We start from the raw sequence: 24,758 nt of genomic DNA on the forward strand, positions 1-24,758 counted from the left end.
TTGGCCTCCTGCGTGTGCGGCGAGATCAGCTGCTGGAGGAGAGCTGGGCAGGAAGAAGCAGCTCCCTTTGAGGCAGTGAAAGATGGCGCTCCGGTGCCACCACCAGAATCTGTAAGGGAGGAGGGCACGGCCACTGTGGAGGAGGGGCTGCATGAAGGAGGGTGGGAGGAAGCTCAGCCTCCACGGGACTCCCGCAGAGATCTCCCCAGAGCCCGCTGTGCACCTGCCCCGGGGCAGGAACGCATAGCCTCGTCCAGCAGGTCTCCGATGCCTGCTCTGTCCGAGCATTGTGGCAGGTCCCGGCGGAAGCACTGGTGCTGTGTGCAGTGCGTGTGGGTTAAACAGGCTTTGGTGGGCTAGCCTGAGACCCTCAATGCAACATCCTGATTTCTCAGGAAAGTGTGCTTCGGAGACACATGATTTATAAATCGGGCTTCTTTGTTCTGCTCATTGCGGTCGTTCCAAAACCAAGTGAGAAATTCAGAAAAGGCTGCACCTCTGGGCCGGGGATTTAAACCTGAGTTCATAACAGGGTTGAGGTTTGGTTAGCGATACGAAGTAAGGGTCTCCCCAAAGCCTCGGGATCTGAAATAAATAGAGGAGCCAGGCCGGTGTGGCTTGGGTTGAGTGTCGACCTATGAACCAGGAGGTCACGGTTTGATTCCCAGTCAGGGCACAGGCCTGGGTTGCAGGTTCGATCCCCAGTATGAGGCGTGCAGGAGGCAGCCGGTCAATGATTCTCTCTCATCATTTATGTTTCTCTCTCTCTCCCTCTCCCTTCTTCTTTGAAATCGATAAAAATATTGTTAGAATTTAAGCTAAATAGAGGAAAAAACAGTTACTGAGAGAGCACGAACTCCTTCGGCTGGCTGTTTCGTGCGTGCGCTGTCGTGGGCACCTCATCTGTGCTCACACTTAGAGAGCAGTCCCCTGCTCAGCGCCCACAGACGCGCTCGGGTCTGCAGGTGGGAGCAGGTCGCCGCGTGGGCATCGGAATGTGGCCACCGGGGAGGCGGGGCCTGGGCCTCGCATGGAGAAACGGTGCCTGGCGGGAGAACGTTTAAGGCTCAGGCTTCTCCCGGCCGAGCAGCCCTGAGGGGCGCAGGGAAGCCCTCGGGGAGAGCACCCTGCTACGGGAAGGCGCGTTCCGTGGTGGCAGATGAGTGTCGTTCAGCCACGGAGGAGTGGGAATTAGAGACCAAAGCACAGTTGTGTGGAATCGAGTGAGAACTGGCAGCCACATCGGAGGAAGCCTGTTCCGGCCCCCCCCCCCCCCCCCGGGCGGCACTGGCGGGGCGTGGGGTGGGAATATGCCTGATCTCAGTTCACCAGCTGGGCGGCCGACAGGGAAGCTGCCGCAGCTCACAGCAAAGCTCAGTCTCTCTCTGATGTACGTGCAGCGTGACCTCCACGGGGATTAAGCAGACCTTAAAGATGTGCTGACCCCTAGGGTGTAACTACCCCATGGCTTCCCCATAGAGACGGTTAAGTCCTTAGGCTAGAACGCCGACCACTGTGCACTGCCCACCGCCGTTCACACAGCTCGTTCACACATTAAAGCGCCTGCTGGCTCCCGCGCCGTCCGTCCGTCCGTCAGTCCGTCCGTCCGAGGAGCTAGATGCATCTCATTCCGGCTCCCTGTGCGCTGCCTTGGGGACTGAGAGGAACCTTTGAGGTGGGCTTCTCCGCAGCCTGAGAGGAGCCGCTTGCTCTGTCCTCACAGCCCTCAGCAGGGAGCTCCGTCCGGTGCGATGATGGTGATCCCCTCGCAGACAGGTGGCCCTGCGTCCCTTCCTGGGGGCGAGCTCTTCTCCCGGGGCTGACAGCCGCTCCCACACGCTGTGTTTTCGCCTTCAGCCTGGTGCTTGGCCCCTGGCGAGGGGGAGGGGCAGGCAGAGATGCGACCAAACCAGAGCACCTGTCCCCAGAGGGCCAGCCCGGCAGAGAGCACTCCCTCCCCTTTCCTCTGCTCTGTCAGCTCTAAGGCTGGTCCCCTGAGCCCGTGTCTTATGTGTCACCTTGAGGCGCTTGTTTCAGACAGAAAAGGGGTTAGAACAGAGTGCAGAGCCTCTCGGGGCCCCAGAAGCTTCCCCACTGGCAGGCGATGTCTGGATGGAGCCTTTGCCTCCTGGTCACTGAGGGGTGGGTCTGAGGGGTGGCCCGGGCGCCCAGGGCTCATTGGGTCGGGGCGGGGCCCCTCCGGCGACGAGCTGGAGACTGTGTGTGTGCGTGTGGGAGGCAGGTGCGCTTGTTGAACAGAGTTTGCTGTCTGGTCTGCACGGACTGTTTGGAGCTCATTGTGAGAGGAGCTTCCCATTTGCTTGGACTGAGGCATCGCTGGCCTCTACAGGGATTTGTCCTGGGGAGCGTCCGCCACGCCGGGGAGCGGGTGTGGCCTGTCTGGGCACAGGAAGCGGGGCAGGGCTGGTTTGTTTCCCAGCCTGAAGTTTCCAGTGTGACTGGGGGGCGGAGGGAGAGCGGTGAGTCAGGCATCTTGTAATTGCAATTAAGTGTGGGCAGATTTAATTTAAAACAAAAGTGTTTACTCCCTGCCGCATGGAAGAGAAGTCGGGGAGCTTTGTTCCTTTAAGCCCAGGAGGAGCGACGGTCACGGAGGCGGGCGTGGCTCACTCGATGAGCTGGACTGGACGGCCTGGGTCCCGTCCTCGACCCTTCCTCTCGGGACGGACGCTCAGGGTGGCCCTGGAGGCTTCCGGATGACATTCCACTCCTGGGTTTCCCTCCGTGCAGTTTATCCAAGTGAAGAATAAGACAATAGCTTGGTGCCAGACGATAGTCACATTCCTTCTAGGAGTAGTTGGGTGCGTACTGGAAATGGAAGACATTTTTCTTGATGGGAAATTCGTGGCGAATGCCTCTACTGCGCTGGCAGGAATACACGCTTTCCTTGGAAATTGAAAAACCTGTTCCAATTCCGATTGCGAGACAGTTTCTCCTTGAACTTAAACTTTTTTAGCAAGATTTGTTAGACGTTGGTGTTAAAACACTTCACAGGGAATATATTTGCGTGTCTACGCAGGAGGTTCGTCCAGCCGGAGCCTCCGCTTGAGGCAACAATAGCGCCCATTTATCTCAGCTCAGCCCGAGGGGCAGGCCCGGCCGCCGATGGGACGGGAGACTTGGCAGGAAGAAAGCCTGGGCGGCAGTGAAACCGGCGTCTTGTGAGACGGGTTTGAAGCACGCTGTCCATTTAGCCACGACTGTGCTGTCACTTCAATTCTCTTTTCATTCTTTTTGTGTGAAATTCTCCTTCCTCCACCCGCCACCGTCAAACAATGGCTCCTCTGTGGAGCTCGGTCCTTGACAGCCCTTCACGTTGCCCTCCTCCTCCTCCTCCTCCTCCTCCTCCTCCCCCCCCCCTCCTCCTCCTCCTCCTCCTCCTTCCTGGAAATGCCCTCCGAGTGGCTTTCTGAATCCGTCATTTCAACCAGTTTTGCTGCTTGTGAGCTAAACCCAGAGCTTTCCCTCTGGCCTGACGGTTTCCGTAGTAACCGAATGTCCCGGAATGGAGATGGCAGGGCTGTGCGGGCTGACGGCCAGGTTTCCTGCAGATGGCACCCCTCCTGTTTGTGCGACCACAGACCCTTCGGTAAGAATGGAAGCACATCTCTACCTTCACTACCATGGAGGGCTTTTTCTTTAGCCCTTTTTAGAGTGGAAACCCTCTCACACGTAGACGTGTTGATTGGAAGTCAGCGTGCCTGCGAGGCCCCGTGTGACGCGGGTGCTCACCTGTCCTCTCGGGGCCGGGCTGTGGAATGTGGTCTGTGCCGGCCTGTGGCACCTGCACCCCGTTCTGCATATTTCAGAACAAACATTATACTCATGTGGGCCAACAGGTGCCGGCTCCCTGCATCTGCCAAGTGTCCTCAAGTTCACCGGGCCCTGCTCATCGGGTGTGACAGGGAGGGCCCCGCAGGGCCTCCAGCGCCAGCCAGTCAGCGTCTGCCCGCTCCTCGCTCTGCAGCCGGTGCAGAAACCGGGGCGGGGGAGGGCGGGGGCCGTGCGGGCAGGCGGCACTGTGGCAACAGCGAGGCCATGACTCCATCCCTGTTTCTTCTTCAGGGAAACGCCCACGGCGACGTGAGAAGATTCCGAGTTAGGGCTTTGCCTTTCCCACACCCTCCCCGCCCGCCCGCCTGCCAGCTCTTTATCTTTCCTCTTCGGCGGTCATTGGCTCATGTGAGAAATGACACAAGTCCTAGTTGCGCATTGAAGGCTTTCAGTCTGTGCTGACATCTCTCTGGGGTGGGGCTCCTTTTCCTTTCTGATATATTTTTACTGATTCCAGAGAGGAAGAGAGAGAGATAGAAACATCAGTGATGAGAGAATCACTGGCTGCCTCCTGCACGCCCCCTAGTGGACATTGAGCCCGCAACCCAGGCATGTGCCCTTAACAGGAATTGAACCCAGTGCCCTTGACTGCAGTCGAACCGCAGGCCGACGCTCTATCCACTGAGCCAAACCAGCTAGGGCTGCAGTGGGGTTTCTTAATCACCTCCCGCCACCTGAGCTGCGGGAGGTGTGACCCCTCGGATTGTCCGATGAGTTGGTGCGAAACTGGATCCTCCTTCTGAGTGTCTGACTCAGCCTTTGGTATCAGTTGGGCTTAATTCATGCGTCAGGCCTGTGCATATGGAGTGAGCACACGGCTCCTACAGAACTGATGTGACCAGGGGGTACGTTTTGGCGGGGACGGGGGAGGAATACTGATTAGGACTAGGTGTCTGCTGTGCAGTGCTCGTTCACTGTTTCTGTCCAGTAGACTTCAGCCAAGAGTTGGATCTTGAGTTCTTAAACTTTCCCACCACCGGCCGGTGGGGCTCAGGGGTTGAGCGTCGACCTATGAACCAGGAGGTCACGGTTCGAGTCCCAGTCAGGGCACATGCCTGGGCTGCGGGCTTGATCCCCAGTGTGGGGCGTGCAGGAGGCAGCTGATCCATGATTCTCTGTCATCATTGATGTTTCTCTCTCTCTCTCCCTCTCCCTTCCTCTCTGAAATCAGTTATATATAAAAAACACCTGTTTCCCATTGGCTTCCGTTGACATTTATCACTTCATGTAAACACATTGGAAAATGATGATTTCCTCCTGTTTACCTCGTGGTGATGGATTTGGGAGAAGAAACTATGTTACCAACCTCAGGTTTTTCATTCTGCAGGAGGGTTCTGACTAAGCAGAGCTACTTAGAAGTGCTTAAGTGAGCTTTTTGACTGATGCTGCAGAGAATTAAATTAAAATTTGTTCTAGGGTTTCTACTTTCAATTCAGTAGATCAGTTACATTCTAGGAGTGACGTTATGGCTGTGACATCTGCATGCCACTAAGTCGCATTTAATGCCAGATGGGTTGAAAGGCTGAGGACTCCCACAGGCAGCTGGGCCTGTGTCCGAGATGCCGCCACCATCTCTGTGAGGCCTCGTTGTCACCTGAGCCCGTGACTTGAGTGAAGTTAGACAGGAACTTGACGTACGCTCCCTGCTCCATTTCATGCCTCATGATCAGACACCCTCCTGCTCACAGCCATGGGCCGGGGTGGGGGTCCCTCCTTCCCATTTTCCTGCTTCACGGAACAGCTTGTCCGTTGGGTGCTTCTCCGGCCGCTGTGCTGCTTTTGTGTGGTTTCGAGAGCGTTGAGCTTAGAGCGGGAGGCACGGGACCTGGCTTTGTCTCTGTCTTCGGTGTGTTGTGTCTTTCTGTCGTTATTGATCAATTTAACTCATTCTAACACCTTTATAGGAAATTGTATGCAAGGAAATTAATCTGTTAATTCAACTCTGTGAAAGGACTGGCTTAAGAAGTCCTGTTGCAAGGAGTTTACTTCCTTAACTCTTCGTTCATTTATTCGTTCATTCAGCACATTACTCACTGTACTTCTCACTGTGAGAATAAAAAAATGATTCGAACAGAAAGCCTGTCCTCAAAAGAGATTTTTCTCTCTATGTAAGTGCACAGGTGGTGTGTCCGGGCGCTCATTGGTTCCCTCCCCTGACCTCGGACGTGGGTGGAGTGTGGCCCTTCACTTGAAGTAGAAGCTCAGAGTCTGCCACTCTTAGGAGCAAATCACATTGTTACTCTAATTTAGTTTAAAACCCAAATCCCTTAAGAAGAACGCTTCATCCCTTAATGAAAAACTCAATTAAAAAATTTATCCAAACTGTCATAAGGGTGATTCATATTATTCTAAATGGTCTAAAGGTTCACATTTTTAAAAAATATATTTTTATTGATTTCAGAGAGGAAGGGAGAGGGGGAGAGAGACAGAAACATCTATGATGAGAGAGAATCACTAATCGGCTGCCTCCTGCACGCCCCACACCGGGGATCAAGCCCGCAACCCGGGCTTGTGCTCTGACCGGGAATCGAACCGTGACCTCCTGGTTCATAAGTCGATGCTCAATCACTGAGCCATGCCAGCTAGGCTAAAGGTTCACATTTTGAAACAATTTTATTCTACTTATTGAAAAACCCATATTATGAAAGTCAAAAGAAGTCATTTTCAGTATTATAGTATCGATGTCATGAAAACATGCAAAATTCTACCTAAATCTCTCAGAGGGAAAACAAATTAAGACTGTATTCTTTGGATGTTGGGTTCTTCTCTAGTACATGGATAATAATATAGCACGGCTATTACTGTCTTGATAAATTTTTGAAAGGAACAGCCTTTTAGTTAGTTCTTGAAAAGTAACCTAGTGTTGTGTACGTAAGTTAGTCAGGTTCATCATTTAGCTTCTGACTCAACTGCTTGTAATTTTGGTAACTTGACTGACAAATTCCAGGTGCTTTGTTCTTGTTTGTTTTTAATCCTCACCTGAGGATATTTTTCCCAGTGATTTCCAGGGAGTGGAAAGAAGGGAGGGAGAGAGAGAGAGAGAAACATTGATGTGAGAAAGACACCTCAATTAGTTGCCTCCTGCATGCACCCCTACCAGGGCTGGCCTCCAAGTGCTTGGTTCATGCTCTCTTTCCGTGAGTGAGATGGTGAACAACACTTCTCTGATGCCCCCACAGTGAAGTTGACTTGCTAAAGCTCACGGATCTGACTGCAGTTGTTAGAGGACACAGTCAGCACATTGCACCGGGTTTTGCCTCGGTCTGTAAGTAGGTGAGCTAGGGGCGATCACACTTGTTCTCAGTTGCTTTCGCTCTGCTGGCACCCTGTGTTTTGAGCACTGTTTTCTCGAGTCTTTCTCTCCCTCCTTGTTCCCCTTTGAGGAGTGGCCGTGTGCAGAGCAGCCAGCTGTGTGAACAGCATGTGTGGGTGCCATGTGCCTCCTGGAAAAATCATTGGGTCTTCATTCTTGTTGGTTCTGTACTTGTGAGCATTGGGACTAAAGAAATCTATACAACTTAATTCTTGGATCATGTAAATCTTCATTTCGTTGTTTTTCTCTCATTTGCAAACAGATTTGAAAACAAAATTCATTCTTTTGAAAAGTTGTAGGTGCGTGAGTTCTCGGTCAGGAATGAGGGACGGTGTTAGGAAAATGAGCCGGACACCGAGCAGGAATCCGACCTGCCGAGCAGTTACTTCTCTGCTTCAGGTGATTTGGGGCGGGAACATGAGTTACTCATCTTTTGAGACTTATGTTATGATTATTTTACTAAAGTCAAACTTTTCCTCAAAATCAATGGCGAGAAAGGATGAAAACAGCAAAGGGCATCATTTTGAGGTCTTAAAGGCCTTTGCATCATTCTGGAGAGGAGACTTTGTATTGTTCAGCCCCCTCAGGCTTCAGAAATGGGGGGGCGGGGAGAGGGAGAGAGAAGGCATGCACGTGTATTTTATAAACAAGGAGTTGAGTGTGTAATAATGCCTTTTAAAAAAATTTTTATTGATTTTTAGAGAGGAAGGGAGCGAGAGAGAGAAACGTTGCTTTGTTGTTCCACTTAGGCACTCACTGGTTGCTTCTCGCATGAGCCCTCACCAGAGATCACACCCGCCACCTTGGCCTTTCGGACGCTCTAACCCACTGAGCCCCGGCCAGGGCTCCAGCACACGTGCTGCCTCTTTCCCACCCTCTGGGAGATACTGGGTTTCTGGAGTCACATTACAGAAAGCCTCGCTCTACATGGTGGGGATGGTCCGGGCATTGGTTTTACGCAGACGTGGTGACGTGGCCTGTGGCCCTGCTCATTCGGGGCTGCCATTGGGCAGAGCAGGTGCAAAGGGGTGACTCCTGGGACAGCACACGCCCGGCTGCTGCTGCCGCCCCGGGACCAAAGGAGAGGCGGGCCTCGCCTTCCCACGCTCACCCTCGTCTGTTTTGGGGCTTGTCCCCTTCCTAAATCAAGGCTTCTCCATCCCGAGCGTCTCCCTGGAACGGACCCTGGTCCCCTGCGGAGTGTAGGTGGGGTCGAGGGGTGAGTGACAGGCTGGCAGGAAGCCACACCGATGTCTTCTCAGGAGGTCCCTGGTGGAAAGGGGGTACTGAACACAGGGGAAGAACACGTTCTGCCTGTTTGCCCCTCAGAGAGCGGGGTGGGTTCTCTGTGGCGGCACACTGCAGCTCCGCCCTGGCCAGCCAGCTGCCTGTTTGTGTCATCAAGTTTTGTTGAAACACCACCGCACCACTTGTTCCCGTGTTGTCTGTGGCTGCCTTTGCACTGTTACTGCGGAGTTGAGGAGCTGCGTGTGGCCCACGGAAGCTGAAACACTTATTCTCGGGCCCTTTTGCAGAAGCAGCTAGCTGGTGCCTGGTTTAGATAAACAGCTTTCATGCGTCCGCGTTCCTCTGAGCCACCCTTACTCACTACTCCCTCTGGTTTCCTTCTTTTATTAAAAACCTCTGTTATGCCGTGTGCGTACCAGGCACGAAGGGCTGGGTGAGCGTTGTCTGTGTCCTCAGGAGCTCACAGCTCAGTGGGGACACCACTAACCAGGCCCGCATTGGGGGTCAGACGCCTCCCACCCTCGCCTGGATGCACTCTCATCCGCAAACGTCAGCCCCTGGGAAAACCGAGTGTCAGCTAAGGAACTGACACAGAGGGTTGGGTGGGCTTGCGAGTTCTCCCCGGTCACTGCGATGCCCTGTGCGGAGTCACCGTGTGGAGCGGAGGGTCCCTGAGGCTCAGCGTGGCCGTGCCAAACAACCGGTGAGCGTTTCCTTCGGGAGGTGCCTTTCCGTGGATGAAATGAACGTTCTGTGTGATAGGCTGTAACTCTGTAAAAGTGTTTTATTAAAAATCTGATGGGCGCAGGTGTGGCTCAGCGACTGCGTGTCGACCCAGGAACCAAGAGGTCACCAGTTCGGTTCCTGGTCAGGGCAACCGCGCTTCTCGATCCTGTGTGGGGCGAGCAGGAGGAGGCCAGTCCATGATGTTTCTCTCTCACCCATGTTTCTCTCTCCATCCCTCTCCTTTCCTCTCTCCGTAAGTCAATAAAAACATATTTTTAAAAGTCTGATGAGGTACATCTGCATACACCTTAGACTATCTGAACTCTTTAGAGAAAGGGAAACCGTATGGTGAGACCTGCTTTCCTCACTGCTGAGTGTGGGAGCCTGAGTAACCGTGAGCAGTGGGGAGGGCGATGCTCTCAGGGCTGCGGGCTGCGCTGGCTCTGGCGCCTGGCTCCTGCCTGCTTCTGTTCTGACGAGAAATCTGAGCTGGGGAAGCCGGGGAGGCCAGGGTTAGGGTGGGAACCCGAAAGCCTCCTGTCAAGGGAAGATGGCTGCAGGTCAGAGACTTCTGGGAACTGGCGGGTAAACGTGTAACTCCAGGCCAGCGGTTCTCAACCTGTGGGTCACGACCCCTTTGGCGGCCGAACGACCCTTTCACAGGGGTCGCCTAAGACCATCCTGCATATCAGATGTTTACATTACAATTCATAACAGCAGCAACATGACAGTTATGAAGTAGCAATGAAAATAATGTTATTGTTGGGTCACAACATGAGGAACTGTATTTAAAGGGCCAGAAGGTTGAGAACCGCTGCTCCAGGCAGCTGCTTTTGCATTAGGAAGTGAACCCTGGGGTCTGGTTTGACAGGGAAAAGTTAAGGTTTTCCATGGGTTGTGAGATGAAGAATACAGTGGTTTCGTTCCTCTATGTGCTCCATTGTTTCATAGACTACTGTCTTTCTGTCTGTCGTTCTGTGTTTCTGTCTGCGTCTGTTTTTCTCTCACCTGTTCCATAGACTGCCTCCTTAACTCGAACTTATGGATCGTATGTGAAGTGTTTTCCAAAAATATACAGTCAGAGCACGAAGTTTACGTAATGGACTTGAAATTCCTGTGTACCACTTTCTGCCTGTATGTCTGGATTTAGGTATTTAAAGTTAAATCCGTTTGCTTGTTTACTAAGAATGAGCGGAATGGAAAGGAAAGTCACAGTGGGCAAGGCAGGGCCGTCCCGGGTCAGGCACGGTGCTCGGTACCGAGAGGCACACGGCAGAGAACGTGGACCCGCCACCACGTATTTGCAGTCCAGTCGGGACGGGGACGGGCACATGGGGGAACGGCAGGCGTTTCAGGTGGAGAAAAGCCAGGGGATTGGGATAAAAGTCCATTTGGGCCCTGGCCTGCGGGCTGCAGGTTCGATCCCTGGCCCCGGTTGGGGCGCATGCAGGAGGCAACCAGTCGATGTGTCTCTCACATCAGTGTTTCTCTCTTTCTCCCTCTCTTCCTCCTCCCTCCCTTCCACTGTCTCTGAAAAGCAATGGAAAAATACCCTCTGGTGAGGATTCTCACACACACAGCTGGTTGGGGACAGAGGCAGCGTGTAGAGGGGGACGTCCTGACTGTGAGCCCCAGTCCCGTGCCCTCTGCCTGGGGGACAATTTGAAAGTCTCCCCTTTCCTTGTAAACAAGAGGATAGGACCGCCTCTCCGGGCTGTGGGGACAGGGAAGGAGACCACGTGTGAGATGTACCAGCCCCGGTCTGACGCATCGGGGCTCAGCGAGCGGTGTCACTGCTGTGGCCCGTGGTGCAGGCCTCGGTGGAGGTGGGATTCACGTGTGGAGAGGCAGAGGCCCGTGGAGGCCCCGAGGGGAACAGGACGGGGAGGAAGGACGAGCACAGGGAGGTGAGGCCGGAGCCAGCTCCCCAAGGTGCTCGGGGAACGGCGAGGAGACCAGTCTGCGTGCAGAGCTGGTGGGGGGACAGGATGGGCGGTGGCTTTAAACCTGTTACCTTGGACAAGCTCTCAGTCTTGTAGGATGCTTTGGTCTTGTCCTACTTAGGACCAGCACATGGACTCGAGGGAGAATAACGACTCTATCTCGGCGTCTTGTGTGCTTTCTGGAGAACATCCTCGGTCATGGGGGCTGTCATTCTTCTCTCTTTGCCCTGTCCCCGCTCCCTTCTCTTACCCCCGTCCTGATAGGGTTTCCCCTTTTCTAGCTCCCACTTATCCCTGTCTGGGCCTGCAGCCAGGCGCCCACCGTACCGGGTAGGCCTGCTCTTGGTGGTTGGGGCTGAGGGACTGTCACCTGTGGACTGGAAGGAACACAGCCCAGGGTCTTTGGTCTTTGAAATGTACCTGGTTTTTAAAAACTGTCATTCCAGTAACATCCACTGCGTGGTGCACACGCATCAGAAATGAATTCTAAGACTCGAGGAAAGGGAGCTCAGGAAACGTGGTGACCACGTGTGGGAGGCTAGAATCCAGAATCACAGAGACAGGAGGGACATGAGCATGCTCACGCCGAAGAAGCTTTGCCTGGGACTCGCTAAGTACCACTTTCAGATGCCACTCGCTGATGTCACACATTCCAGAACATTCAGGCGTCAGGCGCTGCAGGCGTCCTCAGCGAGGTGCGGACAGACATGCAGGCAGGGTCCCAGAGCGTTTGTACGAAGCTGTCAGGCAGCTGCAGAGCAAAACCGGTGCTGTTGGTGACGTCTAAAGTGACAGCAAGACGCCAGCTCGTCCCTGTGAGACGTTGAGTACGTTCTCCGACAGCAGGTCAGAGCTCCGGGCTGCCTTTCCCATTAGAGGCTGCCGTTGCTCTGACCAAAGGTGGTTCTAAAATAAACCCTTTTTTAAAAATTTCTTTTTGGTGAGAAGCTGCGCTCTCATTAGAACAACCTGGTCGTTTCCGTGCCGTCGGCGTCTCACCGGCTGAGCCGCGGTTGCTGTCGGGGCCGTAGCTCACGGGCCTTTCCTTGCAGGTGTTCATCTCTGTGAACTGCCTGAGCACGGACTTCTCCTCCCAGAAGGGTGTGAAGGGCCTGCCGCTGAACATCCAGATCGACACCTACAGCTACAACAACCGCAGCAACAAGCCCGTGCACCGGGCCTACTGCCAGATCAAGGTCTTCTGCGACAAGGTGGGCTGCGGCGGGGTGGGAGCACGGCACAGGGCAGGCCGCCCTCGGGAGAAGGGCAAGGCCTTCCCATGTTCAAGCTCGCTGTCACGTGCTGCTGTTAATGTAAAGCAGGGGTAGCAGTCACCGTTTCAGCCGTCAGGGACACATTAGAGAGGGAAGAGAAGAATCTTGTTTTTATGGAAAATTGCTTTTATAAAAATATGTTTTTATTGATTTCAGAGAGAGGAGGGAGAGGGGGAGAGAGAGAGAAACATCAAGGAGAGAGAATCATCGATCGGCTGCCTCCTGCATGCCCCCTACTGGGGATCCAGCCTGCAACCCCGGGCATGTGCCCTGACGGGGAATTGAACCATGACCTCCTGGTTCATGGGTCAAAGCTAAACCACAGAGCCACACTGGCCGGGTGGAAAAATGGCATTTTATTGGGTGTGTCTGATAGAGTCACGCGGGCTTTGCTCCGTCCTCGGTGGCCCCCCAGCCTACCGATTCGTAGGCAGTGCTGCTCGCTTAGAGCTGTGTCTCACTTTACCTTGGGTGACGGGCCATGATTTCTATTTCTAATCTGCATGAACTTATACTTCTGTAAATGACAATAACAAGTCATATTAATTGCTGGGAAAATGAAACAAAGTTATACAAGCTGCAAGCCCCATTTTTAATTACTGACTCAGCAGACTTAAACGTGTCCTATCTAATTGCTTCCCAAATGCCTTCTCAATTTCTAGTGTGTTTTCACTCAGACCACAGCAGGCTGTGGACTGAGGCTAGTCCACGGTCACACTTTGAGTTTTGCTGTATTAGAGGCGTCAGCACAAGTTAGCACGGACTGAAGTTTTCCGTGTCCGGCAGTAAAAACTGAGCCGGCAGCTGCCAGGAGAAAGACCAGGACGGATTCATGCTCTTAAGCACATTGGGTTTCCACATCAAGACCTTGGAGGAAGGTCCTGTGTCGGTAGCCGACTTAGAAACGGAAACGCAGAGAAGCTCACGAATCGCCCAGTTATTTTATGAATCAGCGGTCGCTCTGCCGCGTGAGTGCGCGCTGATGGTTCTGGGAGCAGAGGCCTTTTCTCCGAGGCTGCGGAACGGGGAGTGGTAGGGACGGCACCGAACCCTCTTCCCGTGTCACTGCCGCCTGTGTGTTCATGTAGGTCACCTGTAAGGCAGCATCTGTCCCGGGTCCTGGATCGCAGGTCAGGTGTTCAGGCCGAGTCGGTGCTGGTCCGTGATGGGCGTAAGCGCGTGCGGTGAGAAAGGCAGCCCCACACAGCGCGGAGAGACGCGGGCTCTGCCGGATCCCCTCGGCCTTCGTGGCGGTGGCTGCCTCTGTAAATCCCCTAAATTCACCCTCCCGGTTGCCCTGCTTGCCAGGGCAGAGACCTGCGTGCAGGCGGGAGTTGCTGTGCCTCCTGCGTTCAGACCTGTGACACACGGGTGGTCATAGCTGGTGCCCAGGCATATAGAAGGTGCAGTTACACACTGTTCTCATCCCCAGTTGTTTTTATCTCAGGGCTGTCATGGATCATATAAAAATCCTGCACGAGAAGAAATATTATGTGTGTGTTCTGTGTCGTTAATTTTCAGTCTTTGAACTTTTCAGCCACGTGCCGCCTCCTGGCGTCACCCCCATCGTGTCCTAGGTCTGTCCTTGCTTACGGTTGAGGTGGCTGCTTCTCGTCTGGGCTCGTCCTCTGCTCCTCTGTCAGTGCAGCATCCCCCCCGCCTCCTGATTCTCCTCTTTCTGAGGTTCGATTCCCGTGTCACATGGCGCCAGTCTGCCCATGTCCCGCTGCTGGCTCTCAGGCTCTCACATCTTCGGAGTCTGGTCGACCTTTAGTCAGACACTAAAGCGAAGGCGCCTTTTGTACCCTTCAGAGGCGCTTGCAGGTCTCCCAGGAAGTGTTATCAGTACTTTACTGTGAGTTGCTTAATTGGTTTGGCAAATAGAATTTTCTCTTATTTCAGAAACAGCAACAATTTAGCGCTTTTCCAGAGAAAATGGGGACAGAGTTGGGCGGCTGACAGTGGGAGTCTGGCATCCCTCTCTCTGATCTCGTGCGCCCGGTCTGTCCTCGAGAGAAACGGCCACTGACACCGTCTCCCAAGTCAGTTTGCCCCTCACCCGAGTCTCGGTCACTGCGGCTGTGACCGGGCTCACTGCGTCCGTGAAGGCAGTGACGGCCAGCGAGCTTCCCAGCTCTGCCTGCAGCCTGGCCACGGCCGCTGTGGAGGGGAAGGTGCTGCTGTTTCCCTGTGATTCCATAGTTAAACATCGTTTTAAGAACAGGCTTTTCAGCCCGGGGGGTGTGACTCAGGGGTTGAGCATCGACCTAGGAACCAGGAGGTCACGGTTCGATTCTGAGTCAGGGCACTGCCCGGGTTGTGGGCTCGATCCCCAGTGGGGGCGTGCAGGAGGCAGCCGATCCATGATTCTCTCTCATCGTTGGTGTTTCTATCCCTCTCCCTTCCCCTCTGAAATCAATAAAAATGTGTTTTTTTTAAAAAAAAAAAATAGGCTTTTTAGAGGAAACTGCGTGATAAGCTCCAGGAACGTAATAGGCAATGGGCCCGTTTCCAAGAGGAGCTGTCCCCACCCCCACCGCTGCCGGTGAGAGTCACGTATTTTAAAGAGCATCAGATAAACAGGATCATGTTTTCTCTTGTCTTGTCTCGACCTATAGGGAGCCGAACGGAAAATCAGGGACGAAGAACGAAAACAAAGCAAAAGAAAAGGCAAGTGCCCTGGCCCCGCTCCCAGGTGAATGCCGTGAGCAGGACCCTGGCCTCCTCGCTCAGCCCGTTTCCTTTCGGAGCCCAGCCAGCCTGGGCTTTCACGCAGGAGCCAGCTGGCTGCTTCCCTGCTGTGATGGAGGCCCGGCTCCCACCACCAGCTGAGGCAGGGGGTGGCTCGGGGTGGTCTCCCAAGGGGGGATGGAGGGCGCAGGAGGGCTCCTGACTCTGCCCGAGTTTTGGCTGTCACTTCCTGCGCAGTCGCTGGTGGCAGCCTGGTGAATAGCTGATGACAAACTCGGGACTTGCCTGGGTTTTTAAGAATAATAACACCCCTGAGAGCTCAGGGTGTCTTCATTCCAGAGGAGCAGCTTTCCTCTGTCTCATGTTCTAACGTTTGCAGAATCTACAGAGCCTCAGTTTGGATATCTTGCCAGGAAAGCCTTTCTCTTTTTAATGTGATCGATATTCACACTCACAAAACCCTCTCTCGCCATGAGGGAAAACTGCTCTTTGCCAGCGGTTTCTTCCGCAGGGCGTGAACGCTGCATCTGTTCTCCGAGCGGTGGCTGGCTCAGCGGACATTCGCCCCTTGGCGCACTAGTCAGGTGCCCCTGCGGCCTCGGGGTGCCCGACGCCCCTCCAGGGAGCAGGTGCTGGCTGGGAAAGCTGTCGCTGAGGCCTCCGGAGCGGGGAGGGGGACCCTACAGCCTCATAAAGGTGGTGCCCTCAGCCTCGCTGAAGGGAAGGAGCAGGGAGGGGTGTTGAGCGAGAAGAGGCTTGTGTTAGAATGTGAATTCCTCGATGCGGGCAGCTCCGGTGAATCCCACTGAGTTCTGTCCACACACTTCCCATCTTTGGCCTTTCCGACAGAGCGGTGCTTTGCATCTGTTCCTGATCGTGTGTGCGTGTCTGTGTGTGTCTGCATGTGTGTGTCTGTGTGTGTGTCTATGTCTGTGTGTGTGTCTCTGTGTGTGTGTCTGTGTGTGTCTGTGTGTGTGTGTCTGTGTCTGTGTGTGTGTCTGTGTGTGTCTCTCTGTGTGTGTGTCTGTGTCTCTCTCTCTGTGTGTGTCTGTGTGTGTGTCTATGTCTGTGTGTGTGTCTCTCTCTCTGTGTGTGTCTGTGTGTGTGTCTGTGTGTGTGTCTGTGTGTGTCTGTGTCTCTGTGTGTGTGTGTCTCTGTGTGTGTGTGTGTCTGTGTCTCTCTCTGTGTGTGTCTGTGTGTGTGTATGTCTGTGTGTGTGTGTGTGTCTGTGTCTGTGTCTGTGTCTGTGTGTGTGTGTGTTTACAGGTGTCTTCTTCTCCTCTGATTTCGATAAGACGTTCAGTTGCTTTTAGTGTGCGAAACACCAGCAGCACATTCCTTCACACAGACCGCTTCCTCCGGGGTCCGGGAGGGGCCTGCCTCCCTCGGTGCCACGGCTGAAGCTTCTGACCATTGAGGAGCCTGCTCCCTGCATCCGGTCCGCACACACAGGCTGCTGACCGGTGTCCTCCTTTTTCAGTTTCTGATGTTAAGGTGCCGCTGCTTCCCACCCACAAGCGCATGGATGTCACGGTCTTCAAGCCCTTTGTCGATCTGGACACGCAGCCTGTGCTCTTCATTCCCGACGTGCACTTCGCCAACCTTCAGCGGGGTTCTCACGTACGTAGCAGGGTCCCAGGGCGGCTGTAGGGATGGGAGGCCCAACCGAAAGGAAGGCTTTGTAAACAGAAGCCAAAACGAGTGAGGCGTGCCCGCGCCCGGGGCGGCTCTCGGAGTGTCCGTGGGTGACAGGATGTCCTCGCACTCGGGCTGTGTGGGCGCCGTTGGACACGCAGTGCCAGACCCGTCACCTAAATCTGCTTGGTGGTGGTGGTGGTTGGTGATCCTCACCCAAGGGTATTTTCCCATTGATTTTTTAGAGAGAGTGGAAGGGAGGGGGAGAGACAGAAACATCGATGTGAGAGAGACACATCCATTGGTTGCCTACCACACACGCCCAGGCCAGGGCTGGGGCTCGAGCCTGTATCTCAGGTATGCATCCCTGATCGGAATCGAACCCGTGATCCTCCTGTCCACGAGCCAACACTCTATACACAGAGCCAAGCGGCCAGGGCCAGGTTCTGTTTATTTCGATTTTAGCTCATTTACAAGGTGCTAGAATAGTCACATAAGTTGGAGTTAGAGTCTTTGATCTTGTGGACTTAACTTCCGTGGGTCTGGACAGGAGGGAAGAGCCAGAGGGGTTCGTGGGGTCAGGCAGCCTCATGGCATGAAGAGCAAGGTTTCAGGCACTGGGTTGCCATTGTGCACAGACAGCCGTGTCTCGGCGACCAGAGGTGGTGGCGGGAGCGTGAGCAGAGTGGAGCGCACTTTCCGCCCTGAGCGCAGATGCACGCGGGAAGGTGGTCTGTGCGCACATGGCAGGCAGACTTAGGTTTGTGCGGACTCGTGGTTTTTAGAGTCTCGGGGGAAGCCATTGCTAGTGTATTCAGTTCTAATGAGAAGCTTTGGCAAACTTTTTCTGAAAAGGGTCAAGTGGTAAACATGTTAGGTGTTTGTGGCCGGACGGTCTCTGCTGGGCCTACGTCACCCGCGGCTTGTAGAGCCACGGCAGACGTCACAGCCCCGCGGGGCCTGCGCTGGCCGCGGGCCAGCAAGTGCTTTCTGTCCTCGCCCTGGCGGGCCAGGCTCGCTGCTGCCCGAGGTGGAGGAGCCCAGCATGTCTCCAAGAATCTGGTCGATGAAAAATGAGGCGAAAGGTAGTGTGTTCGCTGGGTCAGATTCAAGATCGCGTCCATTTGAGGAATAACTTATCTGTGGTCTGAACTGCTGTGCACATGTACTTGAAAAGCACCCCATTGTCTTGTTTGCAGGTCCTTTCCATGGCCTCGGAAGAACTGGAGGGGGAAGGGTAAGATTTATGCTTTGTTTTGTTCTAATAAGTTCTTTTTATTTTGTAACAATCTCAAACGTTGAGAAAAATTTCAAGTCTGATAGAAAGAACTCACATTTTCCTGAGCCCTTTGACCTGGTGACCCTCATTCCTCAGTACTGAGTGTGTCTCCTGCACCTGGGGCCGAGGACGCACCCCCACGTGACGGGACAGTGACACAGACACGGCCCCAGGCGGCACTCGCTCACTCGGGTCCCGCCAGGTGTTGCAGTCTGGCCTTCGTAGCGGGAAGGGGGCCAGCGCGGACCACTCGGTGCCCTTAGCTGTCATTCCTCCCTGCCCACAATCCGGCGCCCATCTCTCCTCCGGCCCCTGAGCTAACACCCTGGCAGGTTCCCGCTGTTCTGTGGACTGTCCCCCAGTGTCACCTCCTGGTTAGAGGAGATCGTGCCCCTGGGCAGGAAGGCCCGACCCTGCTGCCTTCCCCAGAGGCCGTCCGGCGGCACACTGCCCGCTGATGCCCGACGCAGGGGTGTCACCAGGCTCCTCTCTCCTGTGATAAGTGCTTTGTGGGGAAGGCGCTTTATAGCTTTGTAAACCCCTCCTCCCTCATCACACTTTCAACTTATGCCCTTATTTATATCGGCGTGGGCTCGAGGTTTCCGATTGTGTTCAATAAGCTGTAGCCCAGCACTGTCGCTTGTCTGCTCAGCTTGTCCCCAAGGCCGGCAAAGACCCCCAGTTGCTCCCAGATCCTCCGACAGGACCTCCCCGCCCCCCATCCCCGGGGCCTGGCGCTCCCCCACCTCGGGCAGCTGTTCTGGGCACGGTGCTTCCCTGCTCCCCGGACCCTGCTCCTCGTGGTGAAAGGCTCAGACCCGGCTGGATGCTGGGTGTGTGCGCAGCCATTGAGGTGTTGCCGCCCCCCCCCCCCCCCCCCAGTGGGCACCTCCTGAGCCTCTGGGCCCCGACTGCCACTTGGCAGCCTCCTGCCCGGCGCTCCCCGTGGGGAGGGCCCTCTCTGGGCCCCGTCATCGCCCCGTCCATGGTGCCTGCGGTGGCCTCCCTGCCTCTGCTGTGCGCAGACCTAGGCGCTACGCGTGCTTTCCTAGGAGGCCTTGTCAGTTCCAGGCGCTGGGACAGAGGGTTTAAGACCCAACCCTGTTCTTGAAGTGATGATTCTGCTCAAAGCCAAGCATTCGCTCTCTTCATTTCCAGTCACTTTCCTGCTTTTTGCTCACCCACTCTGAACCTCACAACGCTACACCCCATAACATGCTTTTGACAGCCAGTCCCGCCAATCTTTTCACTTCTTCCTCCGGCTTCCCCCCTTTATTTCCACTGACACCTGTATTTTTTGTTGTTGTTAATCTCACCTAAGGATAGTTTTCCATTGATTTTTAGAGAGAGTCAGAGGAAGGGGGAGAGACACAGAGATTGGCTGCCTCCCACACACGCCTGTCCAGTCCGTCTCTTTCTGGGGCCTCCTGTTTGCGTCCACAAAATAAGGAGGCTGGAGCTTAACCAGTGAAGGTCACCCCAAGTCTGAGCTCGGTGCCCTGCCGAGACCCGTTGGTTTCGCAGGTGCCTGGGGTGGGAGTCACTCACTGTGCCTTCGTGTCCGCAGCTCGAGCTTGAAGAGGGGGCCGTACGGGTCCGAGGACGATTTTGTGGTCCCCCCGCCTGCTAAGCTGACCCGGATCGAAGAGCCGAAGAGAGGTGCGTTGGCCTCATGTCTTAGCGGGAGTTTTACATGGGAAGTGAGGTCTCAATCTGCCAGAAGCATCAGGCGCTCAAACCAGCCTTGTCCGGTTTGACGTCCTGGTCCTGGCGTGAGCTTAAAGGAGCGGCAGGGTTAAGAGGAGCCGGAAGCTGTGCCCTCAGGGCCTGGTGGGCTGGTCCACACCCCGGACGCCTCTTTATTTTAGCCGGTGCCAGGCTCTGCTTTCCTGTTTTGCGCATATGCATGAACCGTGTCCTTTTTCCTCTCTCACCTCCCGACGGGGGTTAGTGCTGCTCTACGTGCGGAAGGAGGCAGAGGAAGTCTTTGACGCCCTGATGCTCAAGACTCCATCCTTGAAGGGCTTGATGGAGGCCGTGAGTAGTGTGCTTTGCAATAATTCTTAACAAGGGAAAGCTGCCCGGCCTGTGTGGCTCAGTGGTTGGGCATCGACTTAGGAACCAGGAGGTCACATTCCCAGGCTAGATCCCCAGTGTGGGGCTCACAACTGATTCGAATCGTCTAACCCCAAAGCAAGGCCTTTGTACACTTGCTCGGAATTTGTGTGGGTGTGTGTCTCTGTGCATTTGTCAAAACCCGTGAGTGTACAGCACAGAGGGGATGCAGTGAACACGGTGGACTTGAGTTCGTAACCTTGTAGCTCGTTGCCTATGACAAGTGCAGGGTACTAGTGTGAGAGGTTAATTCATAGCTGGTACCTGGGGGAGCAGCTCTGTGTTTCCGCCAGCTTTTCTACAGGCTCAAAACTGCTCTATGAAATACCTTTAAACACTATGACCCGTCAGCAATCAAAAACTTAAATAATAAAAAAACTGACACATAATACACTTACGGACATCTGTGCTCTCGGGGAATAGAGCTCCTGTCCCAGCTCCCTCCTCAGGGAGGCGCGCCCCCCCCCCCCCGCCCCCGGGGCTGTAAAAACATAAGCATTTTGAAAATCAAAGTTGAGTGATTGTCCCACTATATGCGCAGTTACATAGTTGTTTGTTAAAGCCAGAAAATGCCATTTTATCATTCTTTTTCATTGCTCTTCTCTTTTAGATCTCAGACAAATATGATGTTCCCCATGACAAGATTGGGAAAATATTCAAGAAATGTAAAAAAGGGTGAGCATTCATTCCCTGGCATTCCAGCGCCTGAGTGAGATAATTTATTCAGCGTGACTGCTGCTCACGCGCACTTGGGCCCAGTCCAGCAGCCGTACAGAAACGTGACTGGCAGGATGCGCTTTCCCGAAATGACCCGCATGCAGTCCAGCTCCCTGTCTCGACCTCCTCGTGGGGTTCTGCTCTTCTCCTTGGAGCAGAGCCCACTGAGGGTTACTGCTCCATGGCAGAGCCCGTCAAGGGCCAGGCTGGGTCGGGCGCTTCCCACGTGACTCACTGTTCACGTGACCCTCTGAGCTGGCTGTTCCTGTGCAGGGGTAGAGGGGTAGAGGGTAGAGGGGCGGCAGCCGAGGCACAGACGGGGAGGCCTGCCCTGACCAGGCCGGGCCAAGGCCAGGGGCCCCGTGAGTGTTGGCCGAGGCCCCACCTTTGCTGCTGCCCCTCCCTCTCTGCCCTGGGCCGTGTTTGCAACCACAGGGCAGGGCGTCCTTGTCCAGAAAGCGGTATTCTAGTTCGAGTGTCTGTGTTGTTGGGCAGGGTCAGCGGGGCAGAGAATTCTAAAGCACATCCTAATGGGAACTTGGTAGATGGGCCTGGCGGGGAGGGTCGGACTTAGTGCTGCTTCAGTTAAACGTTGAGGGTAACTGGCCGGGGGAGAGCCTTCGTCAGAGGACTGTGGCTTCAGATCCCGTAGGTGATCTTACTGATCTGCTTTCTAAAGCCAGACCCATGCAGGGCCTCTGCTGTGGCCTTGCTGTGTGCGTTAGAATAGTTTATCGCAGGGTTACTACACGCTGAGGTAACAAGAAAGAAGCGAGTGTTCTGTGTCCGCATGCCCTGCACTGTGACGAGTGCTTTGCTTGAGTGCCCATTGAGCCCAGGACGGGCACTGTCATCCCCGCCTCACAGCTGGGGGGTCTAGGTTAGGGCCTTAAGTGATTGGCCCAGCGAGTAAGCGGCAGACGCCCCGATTTCAGGGGGCAGCCTGAGCGTCCGTCTCGCCCTCCCCCCAGGATCCTGGTGAACATGGACGACAACATCGTGAAGCACTACTCCAATGAGGACACCTTCCAGCTGCAGATGGAGGAGGTGGGGGGGTCGTACAGGCTCACCCTCACTGAGATCTGAGGGCGCCCTGGCCCCAGCCCCGCAGTTCAGCGAAGGTGTTGCCTCGGCCTTGCTGCCTGCCGAGCCGCAGGCCACTGGTCAGCCTCCTGCCAACCACACGCGATGTCGGTGGAAGGGACTCTTCGCGTTGGAGATGGGGCCGCACGCGGCTTGGAGGTGGCGTGGAGTATATTGCACCGGCGCTTCTCAGATGAGGAAATCCATATGCTATTATTACGCTTGCCTTTTCTGATATAAATACTTAGGGTTAAGAGTGAAAACTCTGTTCCAAGATCTAATACTCTCTGGGAACCTTTAGGATATCTGCTGTGTTATTTATAAAAGTATTTTTTATTACAGGTTCAATTCAATATTATGTGGTATTAGTTTCAGGTGTATAGCAGTGGCCAGACTATACAACTATTGGGCTAGCCCCGTGTCTTCAGTGTTAGCGGGCCTGCCCAGTGCGAGTCAGAAAAGGCAGTGGGTGTGGCTTAAGGCTTCGGTGCCCCGGCCTGAACTCAGTGTCACTACCTGCCTCAGGGTAGTGGAAGCCACGTCTCAAGAACAAAGGATCCACCCTCTCCCGTGGCCTCCCCCCCCCCCCACCCCTCCGTACATGTTTACACCTGCAGAGCGCGTTACAGGAACCGCCCGTCTCGACTCTCTTGAAGCACCCGCTGCCTTTCTCCTGAAGACCCGGGGGCCTGGGGGGAGGTGGCAAGCTAGCGCCACAGTGTACGTAAGTGCAATACAGTTCCCGAGGCCCGCGTCTGTAAATGTGTACATACGTGTCTTATACAGATAGATAATATATGCATGTGGCGCCCGTGGGCATACACGGAGAGATGCGATGACGGCTACCTGAGAGACTGGGCCTAACGGGAGGCTGAGTTATTTTGATCATTAACGTCAACTGAGCAGATAGAACACAGCTCGGTGGGATCCAGAGCACACGCCGTCATCCGAGCGAACAGGCCTGCTCAGGGGCCTCGGCTCGCCCTCGAGCTGCTGTCATCCGGATCTGCACTGTTTACACATGAAGTAAAGGGAAGACGCCCGAGGTGGCTGCATCCGCACGTGGTGTGTGCGAGAGTCAGCCCTGTGGCCTCGGCCGCGACAGACAGCCATGCAGCCGGCGCAGCTCTGACCTTCCGGTCTCCCTGCCAGAGGGAGGGCGTCCTACGGCCTCGCAGAGCCTCGCGCCTCGATCACCTGTGCACTCGCCGTGTAGAAGCGGTCGGGTTTATGAGACTCTCACGGGCAGGGGGACGTCCGTACATGTTTAAGTATCTGGGGATACTACGCAGTGTCGTTTTACAACGTAAAACCACGGGTATCTGTCGGGTCAGGGAACTAGTTTGTAGAAGTAGGATGGGTAGTTGCATTCTTGCGTTAAAATATCCTAATGAAGTATGTGAACTGAATTGCTGGTTTTCTAAAATAAGGGACACGGGTCATATGACAATATTTTCTATTGTGTTTTATGAAATTGATTGTGTCTTGTTTACTGTTTTTAATTGTATCGTTGAAGATGTATTTTAAGCCAACGGGATTAAATGTATGTGCCTCTCTCATACGTTGTCATTTCCTGTTCTTCCATTTGAATGTGCCTTTTGTGAGGCTGGCAGGCAGGATCTGAGATCTTAGAGGCAGAGCCGGGGCCGTCTCCCGCGCAGTTTCTGCTGGTGCCGTGCCCAGCACGCGTCCTCGGCCTCGTCCCCATCTGCATGTCCCTCCAGGGCTCTGCGACAGTCCCAGTAATGGTTCCATGAGGGGCCCTACATAACAAGTTTACACTGTTAACCAAATGTAACCGCGAGAGCCGCAGGTGAGCGCTTTAGGCCTAAAATCTTAGTGTTCTTGGTTTTTAAAAGCGGCACAGAAAGTGTTTGGTTTAAAATCTATCAGTAGTTTCAGTTCGTCAGGATTTCTAAGTGAAACAGCTGCTGTGCGCATACTCCAGGAGCGGGGCCTCCCTGTGACAGACACCGAAATACACTCTAATGGCCTCGCCGTCACGTGAATGACGGACGCTCCTGGTACAGTCCCGCGACACTGCACCTTCACCCTCATCCTGGGCCTCGAGTCGGGATCCTTAGGGGCCGACTCCGCCCTGGTCACCGGGCGTCCTCCACCTCCAGGGCCTGGACTCTGCCGCTGCCACGGCTGCAGGGCGCTCCGGGCTCCCTCAGGCTCTCAGCCCCCACGTGCTGCGGCGTTTCTTCCTCCCCGCGTCACAGCTCTTCCTCCTGTCTCAGCACTTGGCTCCCCTGAGTGAGGGCTCCCACGGTCTCCCCGGTGGGTGACCCCAGCTTCCTTCTCCAGCCAGCACTGTGCTCCAGGTGTGATCAAAACCCTGCCAGCCCCTCCACCCCTCCCACCTGTTTCCGGGACCAGCCTCTCCAGCCCCTCCACCCCTCCCACCCGTCTCCCGGACCAGCCCAGAGCCGGTTCCCGAGCCAAGGCTGTTGGTGACTTTGCCGTAAGCAACCAGCAGGTGCCCGGGAGGAGCCCAGGCACTTGCGAGGCCTCAGCCAGGGGATCGTCTGTGAGAAGCTCAGAGATGAGTCTCGGCTGGACCGAGGCCAGTGGCCAGGGAGGAGCATCGTCTGTTTCACTTGGCAGCACTGGGTCAAGCGAAGTCCCCCAGACGCCGTTCAGAAAGGCTGTTCCGGGGCCAGGAAGCCTCGTGGGACGGCAGTGCGCGCTCCCCTCACCTCCGTGACTTCCCGGCGAGGGCGCGTGGCCGTGTCCTCCAATCTCGGCAAGATCTGCCTCTCCCACCAACATGCAGCACGCGGGGCCGCCCCGTCGTCAGTCAGTGGCATCGAACCCCCGCCCCCTGCCTCCCAGGCCCCACACCCAGCGACAGTCACCACAGGTCGGAATAGCCG

The 24,758-nt window shown here is 55.0% G+C and overlaps 1 protein-coding gene across 1 annotated transcript in view; it reads left to right on the forward strand.

Moving 5' to 3' along the window:
* Positions 1-23,438, forward strand: part of GRHL1 (grainyhead like transcription factor 1) — a 39,262-nt gene extending 15,824 nt beyond the window's left edge. The window contains exons 9-16 of the mRNA XM_070428371.1: positions 12,138-12,296; positions 14,978-15,029; positions 16,531-16,670; positions 17,885-17,922; positions 19,532-19,623; positions 19,916-20,001; positions 20,690-20,754; positions 21,768-23,438. Coding sequence (XP_070284472.1) covers positions 12,138-12,296; positions 14,978-15,029; positions 16,531-16,670; positions 17,885-17,922; positions 19,532-19,623; positions 19,916-20,001; positions 20,690-20,754; positions 21,768-21,882 — 747 coding nt within the window. The 3' untranslated portion in view covers positions 21,883-23,438. The remainder of the gene's footprint in view (positions 1-12,137; positions 12,297-14,977; positions 15,030-16,530; positions 16,671-17,884; positions 17,923-19,531; positions 19,624-19,915; positions 20,002-20,689; positions 20,755-21,767) is intronic.
* Positions 23,439-24,758: the final 1,320 nt, after the last annotated feature.

The sequence above is a fragment of the Myotis yumanensis genome, unplaced genomic scaffold, assembly GCF_028538775.1.
Source record: "Myotis yumanensis isolate MYYU_CA2020_CCGP unplaced genomic scaffold, mMyoYum1.0.hap1 SCAF_11, whole genome shotgun sequence".
Classification (NCBI taxonomy): domain Eukaryota; kingdom Metazoa; phylum Chordata; class Mammalia; order Chiroptera; family Vespertilionidae; genus Myotis; species Myotis yumanensis.